The sequence below is a fragment of the Scardinius erythrophthalmus genome, assembly GCF_964197995.2.
Source record: "Scardinius erythrophthalmus genome assembly, chromosome: 1".
NCBI classification, from domain to species: Eukaryota; Metazoa; Chordata; class Actinopteri; order Cypriniformes; family Leuciscidae; genus Scardinius; species Scardinius erythrophthalmus.
In genome coordinates this window covers 12,562,117-12,575,473 of record NC_138221.1, presented here as the reverse complement: position 1 = coordinate 12,575,473, position 13,357 = coordinate 12,562,117, and the positions used below count along the sequence as shown (strand labels likewise).

General features: G+C 37.2%; 1 protein-coding gene across 1 annotated transcript; it reads left to right on the top strand.

Annotated features, from left to right (window-relative positions):
• Positions 1-1,816: 1,816 nt before the first annotated feature.
• Positions 1,817-8,974, top strand: LOC308695030 (uncharacterized protein; the record flags this gene model as incomplete). Its single annotated transcript, XM_081372938.1, has 3 exons — positions 1,817-3,231; positions 8,250-8,340; positions 8,618-8,974. The coding sequence occupies 2 exons, from the start codon at positions 1,817-1,819 to the stop codon at positions 8,311-8,313; spliced, it is 1,479 nt and encodes a 492-aa protein (XP_081229064.1). The 3' UTR covers positions 8,314-8,340; positions 8,618-8,974.
• Between the last annotated feature and the right edge of the window lie 4,383 nt (positions 8,975-13,357).

Sequence of the window (13,357 nt, the reverse complement as noted above, 5' to 3'; positions counted from 1 at the left end):
TTCCAACAATATATAATAAACACCAGGTTTTTCACCAACATTTATATATTAAAGGTGGTATCAGTGATTCCAGGCCCAAAAATATTTTTATCACATTCATCTTATCTTTCCTAACGATCCGCTAGCTACCCGCCCCATAAGAATGCCATCAAAAAAAACGCGTCTCTGTAGGCAGCCTAGGCTCTGAGATCTGCACACAAAAACAAATGGTTTAGCCAAACACTCAAAACCAAAACAAATAGTGTTCCAACCAATCACCGACAGGGGGAGGGTGTTGTGAGGTTTTGAGCCAGCTTTTTCTTCAGTTCTGACTTCGTGTGCAGCCGTGCACGAGCACAACCTCACAACACCCTCCCCCTGTCGGTGATTGGTTGGAACACTGCTTGGCTAAACCATTTGTTTTTGTGTGCAGATCTCAGAGCCTAGGCTGCCTACAGAGACGCGTTTTTTTTGACAGCATGCTTATGGGGCAGGCAGCTAGTGGATCGTTAGGAAAGATTAGAAAAATGTGATAAAAATATTTTTGGGCCTGAAATCACTGATACCACTTGAAAACAAAACACGCGTGGAGCGTAACAATTCAAACGCAGAGCGCGCTCCAAAATATGAATCATTCAAACGCAGAGCGTGCTCCAAAATATGGTGCATTCAAACGCAGAGCGTGCTCCAAAATATGAAACATTATGGTTACCATATCATACATATCTACGTTTGAGCAGATATTCACAAACACAGTAACAGTAAACATGGGTCTAAATAAGATAATATTTACCATACATCTAAAAACAGTTCAACTGCAATGTGAAGTTTATGCAACAATAACATAAACTAATAAGTAAGAATTTATTACATTACATCTTTCTTGTCTTCAAATCGCGTTCTTCTTCTTCTGAGGTAAATCCAATGTAAGCTCGCAGTGTGTCTTCCAAAATCGACGAAAAGCAGAGACTTGTGAAGTTTGTTGGTGCTTTGTTTTTGAGGTAATGAGTGCGTTCGCGTTCCATGTGGAGATTTGCATGTGAATTGCGCTTTACTAGAATTTGCATACTCTTTTGCGCGCGTGGCCGTGGTCAAATAAAAATAAATAAAAATAAAAATGAGCAAGCGTTTGAGAAGCTGGACATCTTGTTGGTTTTATACAAATTACTTAAGCAGAGAATATTTGTTTTCAGTTTGAATCCGATCATTTAAAAGTACACACTTAAATGTTTATAAAGGTATATGGCTCATAAATGTGTGACAAGTATTCGCTGAGTTTTGTTTGTTTATAGACGTGCTCAAAAAAAAGTTCACCGCGAGAGGCAGAAAGCACACCCTGTGTATTTTCTTTATTTTACAAGGCACAATGTTTTGATTTGATTGTAAGTGGACACATACAAATGTAGACATCTCACAGATTCTTTTTTCATATTTCTTTTTTCTGTATGAACATAAATGACGTAATTTAAGTTTATAGTGCTACAATGTGAACAAAATCCAGCAAAACGCGTCGGCGCGTTTGCCGACCTCAGAGGGTTAATATTATGTTAGATAATTGTCATTGATCAAATATATTTAATAGGTCTTGCTAAATAAACATGGAATTTGTGCCTATAATGTTTTAAAAATAATAATTGGAAGATAAATTTTCCCCATTCATGAAAAGTTTCAAGAAAATATAATACATTTATAAAAAGGCATCAAATTATCATAATATTTTATAACAGTTGTCTACTTTCTACTATTACATCAGGGCTCACTTTCGTGTCCTTTCACATTATATTTCTCTTAATTATGTTAATGTACTGAAAATGAAATTTAATTTTTTTTTCCTTTGATGTCAGACCTGATGGAAGAGAGTGAGGAGAGTGAAGAACTGAGTGAAGTGAAGGAGGAGAGTGAAGAACTGAGTGAAGTGAAGGAGGAGAGAGAAGAACTGAGTGAAGTGAAGGAGGAAAGTGAAGAACTGAGTGAAGTGAAGGAGGAGAGTGAAGAACTGAGTGAAGTGAAGGAGGAGAGTGAAGAACTGAGTGAAGTGAAGGAGGAAAGTGAAGAACTGAGTGAAGTGAAGGAGGAGAGAGAAGAACTGAGTGAAGTGAAGGAGGAGAGAGAAGAACTGAGTGAAGTGGAGGAGGGACATCATGTTAAACCTGGAGAAAAACCTTTGAGTCGCTCAAAGACTAAAAAGACATTTTTAAAGAAAAGAAGAGCCAATAAATCTTTCACCTGCATTCAGTGTGGAAAGAGTTTATCAAGCAAACAAAGTCTTGAGATTCACATGAGGATCCACACTGGAGAGAAGCCGTTCACATGTGATCAGTGTGGGAAGAGTTTCACACAATCATCAAACCTTGATGTTCACATGATGATCCACACCGGAGAGAGACCGTTCACATGTGATCAATGCGGGAAGAGTTTCACAACCAAACAGACTTTTGATGTTCACATGAGAGTTCACACTGATGAGAAGCCATTTAAGTGTGATCAATGTGGGAAAGATTTCAGTCAATCTTCACACCATAAATTACACATGAGGATCCACACCGGAGAGAAGCCATTCATGTGTGATCTGTGTGAAAAGAGTTTATCAACCAAACAAAGTCTTGAGATTCACATGAGGATCCACACCGGAGAGAAGCCGTTCACATGTGATCAATGCGGCAAAACATTTCTTAGTGCATCACACCTGAAGACACACCTGACAGTTCATACGAAGGAGAAGCCGCATTCATGTTCTGTGTGTGGAAAGAGTTTTTCACAGCGGGGTAATTTACATAAACATGAGAAAATTCACACTGGTGTGAGAGAGTACATGTGCTTTGAGTGTGGGAAGACTTTTATTACAGTGGACAGTTTAAAAGAGCACCAGAGGATCCACACTGGAGAAAAACCTTACAAGTGTTCACACTGTGACAAGAGATTCAGTCAGTCAACACATCTGAAAACACATGAGAGGATCCACACGGGAGAAAAACCTTACAAGTGTTCACACTGTGACAAGAGATTCAGTGTGTCATCACATCTGAAAACACATGAGAGGATCCACACTGGAGAAAAACCTTACAAGTGTTCACACTGTGACAAGAGATTCATTCAGTTAGCATCTCTGAAAACACATGAGAGGATCCACACTGGAGAGAAGCAATTCACGTGTGATCAGTGTGGGAAGAGTTTCTCTGTTAAAACTCACCTGAAGCAACACATGAGGATCCATGCAGTGGAGAAACCACATCACCCCAGTCAGAGATCACGGTAGGGGTAGTGTATGGTATTGACCAAATGTGATATTGTGATACGATATTAATTTTTATATTTTTAATATGATAATAATATTAAAATTATAATAAAATATATTATATATAATATTAAATAATATTTAATATGTAAAATTACAAAAGTTATGGGAAAACGTATCAAAATAGATTCATAACAAATAAAATAAGTTTTCTTACAACACAAGGTTTATTTCAACTGACAGTCATGGACTGGTACAACATGAATAAATACATAATAACCATGTCTACAGAACAGAACATGTTTTACTGGTTGTATGCACACTACAGTATAAAAACTATAAATAAAGAGCAAGTCAGGGCCCTTAAACAACCGTGTAACCTTTAGAAGGCAATTTGCACTTTCCCCGGCAATTCACAGGTAGAGGTTTGGCCGTATGGAAGGGACTGTTTACACCTGGCCACTTCACGCGTTTTCTGTGAAGGGATAGCTATCCGATCGTGAAAAGACCAGGTGTAAGTGCCCTCCGCAACACATTCGAGGCGGATTTGAATGCGATCCACTCACACCACTTCAGGAGGAGGTCTGGGCCACATTCCAGACGAAACTGGACAAGTGTAAATGCATCTGGTTGTTGATGGCGATTAGCTTTGGAGCGAGTAGCGACTCGAGAGTCATATTAAGAGAAACAAAGTGTATCCCCTGTTCTTTCTGACCACTGTGGGAAATCTGTAGCATGAAAAGTTAACACTCTCCAAGCAACAATTTTTTTAAGAGGTGCATGTCGGACGGGATGCATATCGGGCAACTTGATATTGCGATAACGATATTGAGTCCATATATCGTGCACCCCTAGATCATGGCGAGTAGTTTATTTTAACCCTCTGAGGTCGGCAAACGCGCCGGCGCATTTTGCTGGATTTTCTTCATATTGTAGCACTATAAACTTAAATTACTCCGTCATTTATGGTCATACAGAAAAAAGAAATATAAAAAAAGAATCTGTGATATTTTTACTTTTGTATGTGTCCACTTACAATCAAATCAAAACATTGTGCTTTTGTAAAATAAAGAAAATAAACAGGGTGTGCGTTCTGCCTCTCCGTCGCGGTGAACTTTTTTTTTTCTTGAGCACGTCTATAAACTGAAACAGAACTCAGCAAATACTTGTCACACATTTATGAGACATATATCTTTATAAACATTTAAGTGTGTACTTTTAAATGATCGGATTCAAACTGAAGACAAATATTCTCTGTTTAAGTAATTTGTATAAAACCAACAAGCTGTCCAGCTTCTCAAACGCTTCCTAATTATTTTTAAAGCGCAAAAGACATTCACATGCAAATCTCCACATGGAACGCGATCGCGCTCATTACCTCAAAAACAAAACACCAAAACACTTCACAAGTCTCTGCTTTTCGTCAAGTTTGAAAGACGCGCCGTGAGCTTACATTGGATTTACCTCAGAAGAAGAAGAATGCGATTTGAAGACAAGAAAGATACAGGTAAGAAATTCTTACATATTAGTTTGTTATTGTTGCATAAACTTCACATTGCAGTTGAACTGTTGCTAGATATATGGTGAATATTATAATATTTAGACCCGTGTTTACTGTTACTGTGTTTGTGGATATCTGCTCAAATGTAGATATGTATATGGTAACCATAATGTTTTATATTTGAGCGCGATCGCGTTTTAATGTATCATATTTTGGATCGTAATCGCGTTTGAAAAGCACCAAACGGCTTCATGTTTTTACTATTATCTCATTTCATATCATCATAACGAATGGAAACATTGAAGTAACATGATAATCAATATATTTTTCTCTAGCTTAGTTGTTACTGAAATATTTTGGAAGATTTATAGGCTGATATGGTTATTGTTATTATTATTTTATGCAGCACTGTGCATAGCCAATGCCTACAAGGCACACCAAACCTGATGTTCATTATATTATTGTTGGAACATTTATGTGTGTGTGTAAATGTGTATTCTAAGGGTGTCACAATTCTCCAAATCCTCGATTCGATTACATTTTCGATTCTAAAGTCACGGTTCGATTCGATTCTCGATTTAAAAAAAAAAAAAAATTGAAAGCACAAGCTATGCCATTTTTAAACTTTTATGCAATATAATAATATCTGACCATTGTTCGCAATGTACCACACACTACATTGTCAAATTTAAAATGTTTATTAACAACATAATGTAACAATAACTTATATATTAAGTCAATTGGAAACTTAAACAATATAACCTATTACCTACTATAGTCCCGGGGCTCCCTGGACTCCTCAGAGCAGTCACAGGCGAATAGCACGGTGTTTTAAATTGGGTTCCCACAGCGTTTGCATCGCAGTACAAGAGAACGTTCTCGTGAGGGAACTTACTTGGTTACTTGCGTAACCTCGGTTCCCTTAGAGATAAGGGAACGAGTACTGCGTTGCCTTGCCGTGCTATTTCGCTCATATCAGGTACTTCGCTTGAGTCGATTTAAACCTAAAGTCCTTTGGCGAGTTTTCTCTGAATGTATACACTTCAGCCACGTCCAAATTGGCGCGCTCGAGGTTGGCAGGGCGCCAAGCGCTCCCGTTGGACCGCACGCCACTGCTAACTCGCCATAGGTTCGTGCAGTTTCCGCAGCACAGGCAAACAGCTCGCTCAGACGAGCTATGATGCTCTCGCTGCAATGCGTTTTAAAATAAAGGCTTCAATATTCTTGAGAAAAGGAGTTTTACCTATTACAGGCAAGCCGAGCTGACGTGACATATGGGGCGTGGCAGCATCGACGATTCCATTTTTTGATTCGATGATCGAGAATGAGCATTGATTTTGATCGATTTCGATTTAAAATCGAAATCGTGACACCCTTAGTGTATTCTGTGAATTTTAAAAAGCAATTTTAACCAGAAAAATCTAAAATTTATTCCCAAAATCGTGCAGGCCTATAGTTTCTCTTGATATCAGAATGTTCACTTTTTTTTTTTTTTCAGGGCCCAGATGCCACTCCTGCTGACTTCAACATTCACATGAGTCTCTGTACATGAACATGGTAAAGTGAAAATCAAACACCTTGGAAATGAAAGGTATGTACAATGTTTTTAGGAATGGCACAAAGGTCTCTGTCTTTGGATAATTGTTTTCAATGAGTTCTTTTTTGTCATTTGTTTTGTATCTTTGGATTATGTTGTGTTGTAAATAAATCCAAAAAATCTAAAAGCCATTCTTTTTTAAATCTCCTCATTCTTTGTAAAAGGGTCTTTGTCTTTCTCAGGTGTGAAAAGCTTACATATTAATGAGCATAAAGCTTTTTCACACAAAACATGTACATTTTTTAAATCAATATATTGTCTTCTCTGAATGAGCAGTCAGGGTGATTTTCACATAGTTTTAGAGCAAATATTCTAGGCTACATCATACAATTTTCAAAAGTCTTGTGAAGAAATAATCAGTATGGGTTTCATGACCTTATTTCAGTGAGAATTTTTTTTGTATTTTCACAAACCACGCATAAATGTCATTATCTCAAAACAACAAACTTTTACACACATGCTGCTGATATATTATTGTAGCAGAGTTTGTGCTGAATACAGTGTAATTAGACTTTAGCCATGAAAATGTCACAAGTAACAGAAATAAGCACAAATGTCAGAGCATGTCAGAACACCTCCAGGCCCAGAAAACACCTCAGACCCCAGAGGGTTAAAGGGATATTTCACCCAAAAATGAAAATTAGCCCATGATTTACTCACCCAACACTTCCCCTTAGCAAACCAACATATTTATTTAAAAATGTACTATAAACAGTAGATGGCGGCAGAGGACCGCTTATTGACTTATAAGCCATTTCCACTCCATAATAGATTTTTCTAGGACTGCCACTAACGACTATTTTTGTGTCGATTAATCTATTGACAAATTTAGTAAAAATTTGTATACAAACATAAAATGAAAAATAATAAGTCTGAGAAAGTCAGCATGTTCTGAATGTCAATATCTCCACATCTTCTGGGCTTCTGTTCAGCACAGCTAGATGGAAAAAATAAACAGGACTTCAGTAGTGAAACACCAAATGAAATCCAAATTTCTATGAAATCCTTTTGATTATTTTAGTAATTAAGTATTTTGCCAATTATTCCACCGATAAATCGACTAATCAAATAAAAATGTGGTAATAAAAATAGATCCAAGTGAAACAACATCCATTAAAATACAAATATATAATAACAAGCAATAATTGGTTCAAATAAAGTATTAAAGTAAGTAATCATTTGGGTTTTATTGAACAACACTGTTAGGTTACATGATCAAGGTCACATGTTTTTTTAACATGCTATAAGAAATTATGGTCTGTTCCCAACAACTTCCACTCCAATATATATAGATATCAAAATGTTCCTTCACTTAAAAGAGCTTAATTATCATATAGAGACAATTACATCCAATCTCAGTAATATGTAAATAGTATCACAGAGGGCAACCAACAACCATCTTGAATACAGCGACTTCAAATAGCTTGTCACCTTAAACATTTGACCGTTCTGTTTTAACAGAAGATCAAAGATGTGATCACTTCAGATATATTGTATCACCTAAACCTTTTGCTGTTCTGATTTCATTTACATTAAGAGTTGACCATTTGGGTTGAACACATCCTGAACAAATGGTAATCAATTGTAGAATGGGAATGGGTTTAGGACATAGAGAATCTTCTCAGAAATTGGGGTGTCTTAACTTCATTAACATACAGACCACAGCTGTTACAATAAGAGCAACTTCATTTACATTAAGAGTTGTAAACTGTAACAGGATAAAAGGTTTGAGATTTGGATGTTCTGGGTTCATTCTGACGCCGGTGAACCCAAGGTGCTTTGTGTACCTTGCCACTGCTAAGCTGTAATAAACTTCATTTTTGAGATCTTCGACGTCCACATCATTTTTTCTTACAATGCGATTAGCCTTAGTACTTAAAATATTGATTATTCATCTCGTATCATGTCTGTAATAAATTAAACTTGTTTGTTTTTAGCAGAACTGCCAGAAAGCATCTGGAAGGAGAGGACAGAGCCAGTGATCCAGAACCTGCAGAATGAAACATAATGATACTGAAGAACAAAGAGGTTGGTGTTTATTCTTGATTCCTTATTCATTCTTCATGATGAAGAACATGCTGATGCTCAACAGATTTACATTGTTTCATGACCAAACTAGTGTTTTATAACACAAATCATCTTAATGACATTAAAATAGATCATAATCGTGCACATCAGTTGTCCACCAGATTTGATTAGATTAAAATGACTATTGAACTCATCAGTGATCTTGACTTTGAGCTTCACTTTTCATTTCACATTTGTCTCTCATTTGAAATCTCACTTGATTTAATGTTTCTTTTAGACCTGATGAACGTGAACGAGAAAGGAAAAACAGAAGCCTAAAAAACTCTTTACATGTAAATCAATTCTGAAGATTCACATGAGGATCCACAGCGGAGAGAAACTTTACAAATGTGATCAATGCGGGAAGAGTTTCACTCGGGCCTTCGTTCTGAAATCACTTCTGCCTTTCATTCAGAAGAAGAGCACCAGAAATATTACACTGGAAAAACACTTTCATGTTCAGGAGCTGAAGAAGAGGCTGTAACACTTTTAGCAGAGACATGAATCTGATATTAATTTTAACTCGTCTCATTAGTTTTAATTTTTATACATTTTTGTACTTCAAGTAATGATTGATTAAACTCATTATTGCATCAACAGCTTGTTGTTATTGTCCAATTTTATCGTCTGCAGATTCTACTTGCTTCAGGAATAATTCCATAATTTTCAGATCTGAAAGCCAAGTAATACGTTTGTTTCAGGGGCTTCCCAGCAAACACAGAACGTTCCCCTAACATTGGTATTTGGTTCCTGTTTAGTTATTGTTTTGGGAACTAAATAATAATGTTCTAGGAATGCTCTTTTATTTATTTTTTGCAACAATAAAATAATATTCCCAAAACGTTGCAGGATAGTTATTTTTAACAACATAGACATTTTTAATATTAACATAGTAATAGTTACCAACTATAGAACGTTACCCAATAGTTATTGTTTATATAAATAGGTAAACTAACTTTCCAATTAAAACACACAGATGTAACCCAGGTGATGTTAATAATATTTCATATTCACCTTATTCCGCCCCGCCCACTTTTAATACTTCGCACTTCCGCATTTTGTCATCCGACTTCCGGTAAACTGACACGGCACATCCGGTAGCTATTTCAGTAAATAGAAGATTGTTTATAGCTAGCTAAAACTTGACAAAAATGACGAATAACATTAATTCTGTTTTAAATTGGGAGCATGGAGAAAACTTGCGATGATCAGATGGTCTCATATTGTTCCATCCATTGTCATTGTTAACGTGGATAGACGATATGAAGAAGTGGCCTGAGGTAACCTATGGGGACATATTTAATTACTTCGTCCTGTCAGAAGGAGTTGATGGAGCAGCCATGAAAAACTATAAAAGTACTGCCCAGCAAACAGGGGACGTCCCCCGGACGTTTCGAACGTCCCCTTAGGTCCGCATTAGGTCCGATTTGTAACGTTCCCGAGCGGACGTTCGGAGGACGTCCGCTTTGTAACGTTCCCGAGCGGACCTTCGGGGGACGTCCGCATTTGGTCCGCTTTATAACGTTCCCGAGAAGACCTTCGGAGGACGTCCGCATCTGGACCGCTTTGTAACGTTCCCGAGCGGACCTTCGGAGGACGTCCGCATCTGGACCGCTTTGTAACGTTCCCGAGCGGACCTTCGGAGGACGTCCGCATCTGGACCGCTTTGTAACGTTCCCGAGCGGACGTTCGGAGGACGTCCGCATTTGGTCCGCTTTGTAACGTTCCCGAGCGGACCTTCGGGGGACCGTCCGCATTTGGTCAGCTTTGTAACGTTCCCAAGCGGACCTTCGGGGGACGTCCGCATTTGGTCCGCTTTATAACGTTCCCGAGAAGACCTTCGGAGGACGTCCGCATCTGGACCGCTTTGTAACGTTCCCGAGCGGACCTTCGGAGGACGTCCGCATCTGGTCCGCTTTGTAACGTTCCAGAGCGGACCTTCGGAGGACGTCCGCATCTGGTCCGCTTTGTAACGTTCGCTGATGGACGTTCTGAGGACATTTGTCCGGGCCAGTTTGTGAACATCTCCCTCACCTGCCATTTCCATGACAACACAATCCAGTCGCCCATACCTTTGATTTATCATTAGACCGGACATCTTGCAACTCAGACAAACGAATGATTAAACTAAAATATAAACCCATATTGGATTTAAAAGGGGATTTCTTTATCCATTAAATTAACTGTGATAATGGATTTTATCTAAAAAACATGTTTTTTGTTTTGTTTTGCAGATTGACGTTGTGTAGTTTTATAACTGCAAATAAACTATAGTAAAAATATTATTTAAATTAATTCTGAAATTAAGTTAATTTAAAAAAAAATTAGGGCTGTCAAAAGATTAATCACGATTAATCGCATCCAAAATAAAAGTTTGTGTTTGCATAATATATGTGTGTGTACTGTGTATAATTATTTTGTATATATAAATACACACACATGCATGTATATATTTAAGAAATATTTGCATACATATACTGTATATATTTATATATAATTTATATTATATATAAATATAATTTTTTTATATATAAATTACACATTTTTCTTAAATATATACAAGCATGTGTGTGTATTTATATATACAAATTTAAATATACACAGTACACACATATATTATGTAAACACAAACTTTTATTTTGGATGTGATTAATCACAATTAATCTTTTGACAGCCCTATAAAAAATGTTAGTGTTTTAAATGTAATGTTAAGATAATAACTTTCATGTTACTTATAACTTCTATCACTAATTAAAGATGTAATCAAATCACAAGTCTGTTTTCAGCCAATATAATTTAAACATCAAAAACATGAGAGGTTGAATCTCAGGAGCTCTAAAATAATGCATCGACTTCACATGATGAATGCAGCCAAGGAAAATGTGAAGAATGGAATAGCACATGCTGGAAAGAAAGTGGAAAATAACACAGGTAAGACAAATGTATCCTAATTTAGGCTACCTGTAAAAATGTTGGTCAGGAGATCGAAGGACTGGTTTTATTCAAAATAAGTTATTTTAGGAAAAATATTATTCTAATTATTGCACTTAAGACTGATAGCACATTACATTTCAAATAACAAAAAAGTGTCATATAGCTACACACTATAATTTTGGCAGAATGCCTTCCATAACACACTAGCAAGTTATGATCAAATGCACCTAAGCGAGTGACGTCATTCATTATGGCACGCAGCATTTATCCATGTATCCATGGCAACGCTCGGCTGCGTAGTGACAGTTAACGGTCCTCTTCAGACGCGGCCTTGTGTTTTCCCTTTCTTCTGTCTAAAAGGTATTTTTAATTTTTATATTAGTATAAATTAGTTATCGTAACCACTATACATCATTACATATTATGAAAATTTGACCTTTTAAAACGTTTGCTGAAGTTGTCCCCCGTGTACCACTGCTAACCGTTATGCTAACACTACGAAACTAACGTTAAATGTAGCTGAAATGAGACGACGTTATATTTCACATATTCATATATAGACATATAAAATCATAACACTACTGAATGTGTTAATTTTGTTGTTTTAGATGCCAGGGGGAAGAATTGCCAACGGACTAACCACAGCTGACCGACCGAGACACACACACAGCTGCCAGCGCGTTTGAAGACACACACACACACACACACACACACACACACACACACACACACATGGAAAGAGCACAACACCTTTACAATTGTTCAAATAAATACTTTGTTCCTTACAACGTGTCTGTTTTCTTTGGTTAGCCAGAAGTAAAATAAAATAAAATGATAAAAGGATGTTAAAAGGAGTTCTAATGAACGTTCTGTAAAGGTCCCCGAATGTTTTCCATACGTCCCACGAAGGTCCCTCGGGACGTCGCACGACGGTCCTGCAAACGTCCTGCGAACGTCCCCCGCGACGTCCTGCTAACGTTTAAAGAACCCTACACGAAGACGTCCAGAGGACGTTCGCAGAGAACGTTCAGGGACGTTCTAGGGACGTCTTTTTGTTAGCTGGGTGAGGCCTATCAGTATTTACACAGTGGGAAAGTGGGTTGTGTACTCTTACACTGTGAGGGTGACTTTGTATTTATAAAAGCAAACATGCACCCCAGCCAGTCGAGCAGTCCACACCACTCTGCGTGGGTGTTAGTTAGCAGCCTGGGATCAGTGGAGACTACTGGATGTTCGTGCATCGCTGGTTTGGGAAGGTCCTGTAGCCACGCAGCCTCTATATTATGGAAGGTATGACTATATCACACTCATTATTAGTATTTATTATTCATGATAATATCTTGCAACGTTCGAGTTGTTAACATAAGTATGTTATGGGACATTCTACCAGAAACGTACATTTTCTATCCCCCCCAAAAAAAAAAAAAAAAGTATTAATAACCTTCAACTTTAACACTGACTTTAACAAAGGAGATAGTGAATAATTGTAAATTATTGAAATCCCACCTCGGCAGATAATAATTTTTGAATTATAAGCATTTTAATATGCAGTTACTCTTTAATATGTCAGGCTCCGTCACAGACATGGCTGATAATGTAAGTGTGTTAAAGAATATGCTCTCTTCTGCACAAATATCATCATTTTAATGAGGATCTGTCCCTTATTGAAGGAAACATATAATTCATTAAAAAAAGCACAGCTATCAGGCTGATTTTGCTTGTTTTGTGGGCTCTTAGATAAAGAATGACCATCAGGTTCACATAATGTTGTTGAATAAGGGGCTTTTGGGGTAAAGTTTGGTACCAACGCATTATTGTAAATATATAATCCAGTCTTTACTATCACTATATACCCATTTCAATAATTGTTATAATCAAAATAGCCATTTTTGGACTAAAATATACTTTGTGACAGGACTGACCGTGGTGTGACAGGGTTGACAATGTTGTGACAGGACTGACATTTTTTTCCATCAAGCATTACGAATTACATTAAAATGACCAGATTTTCTCTGAAAAACTAAAAAAACTAAATGTTTATAAT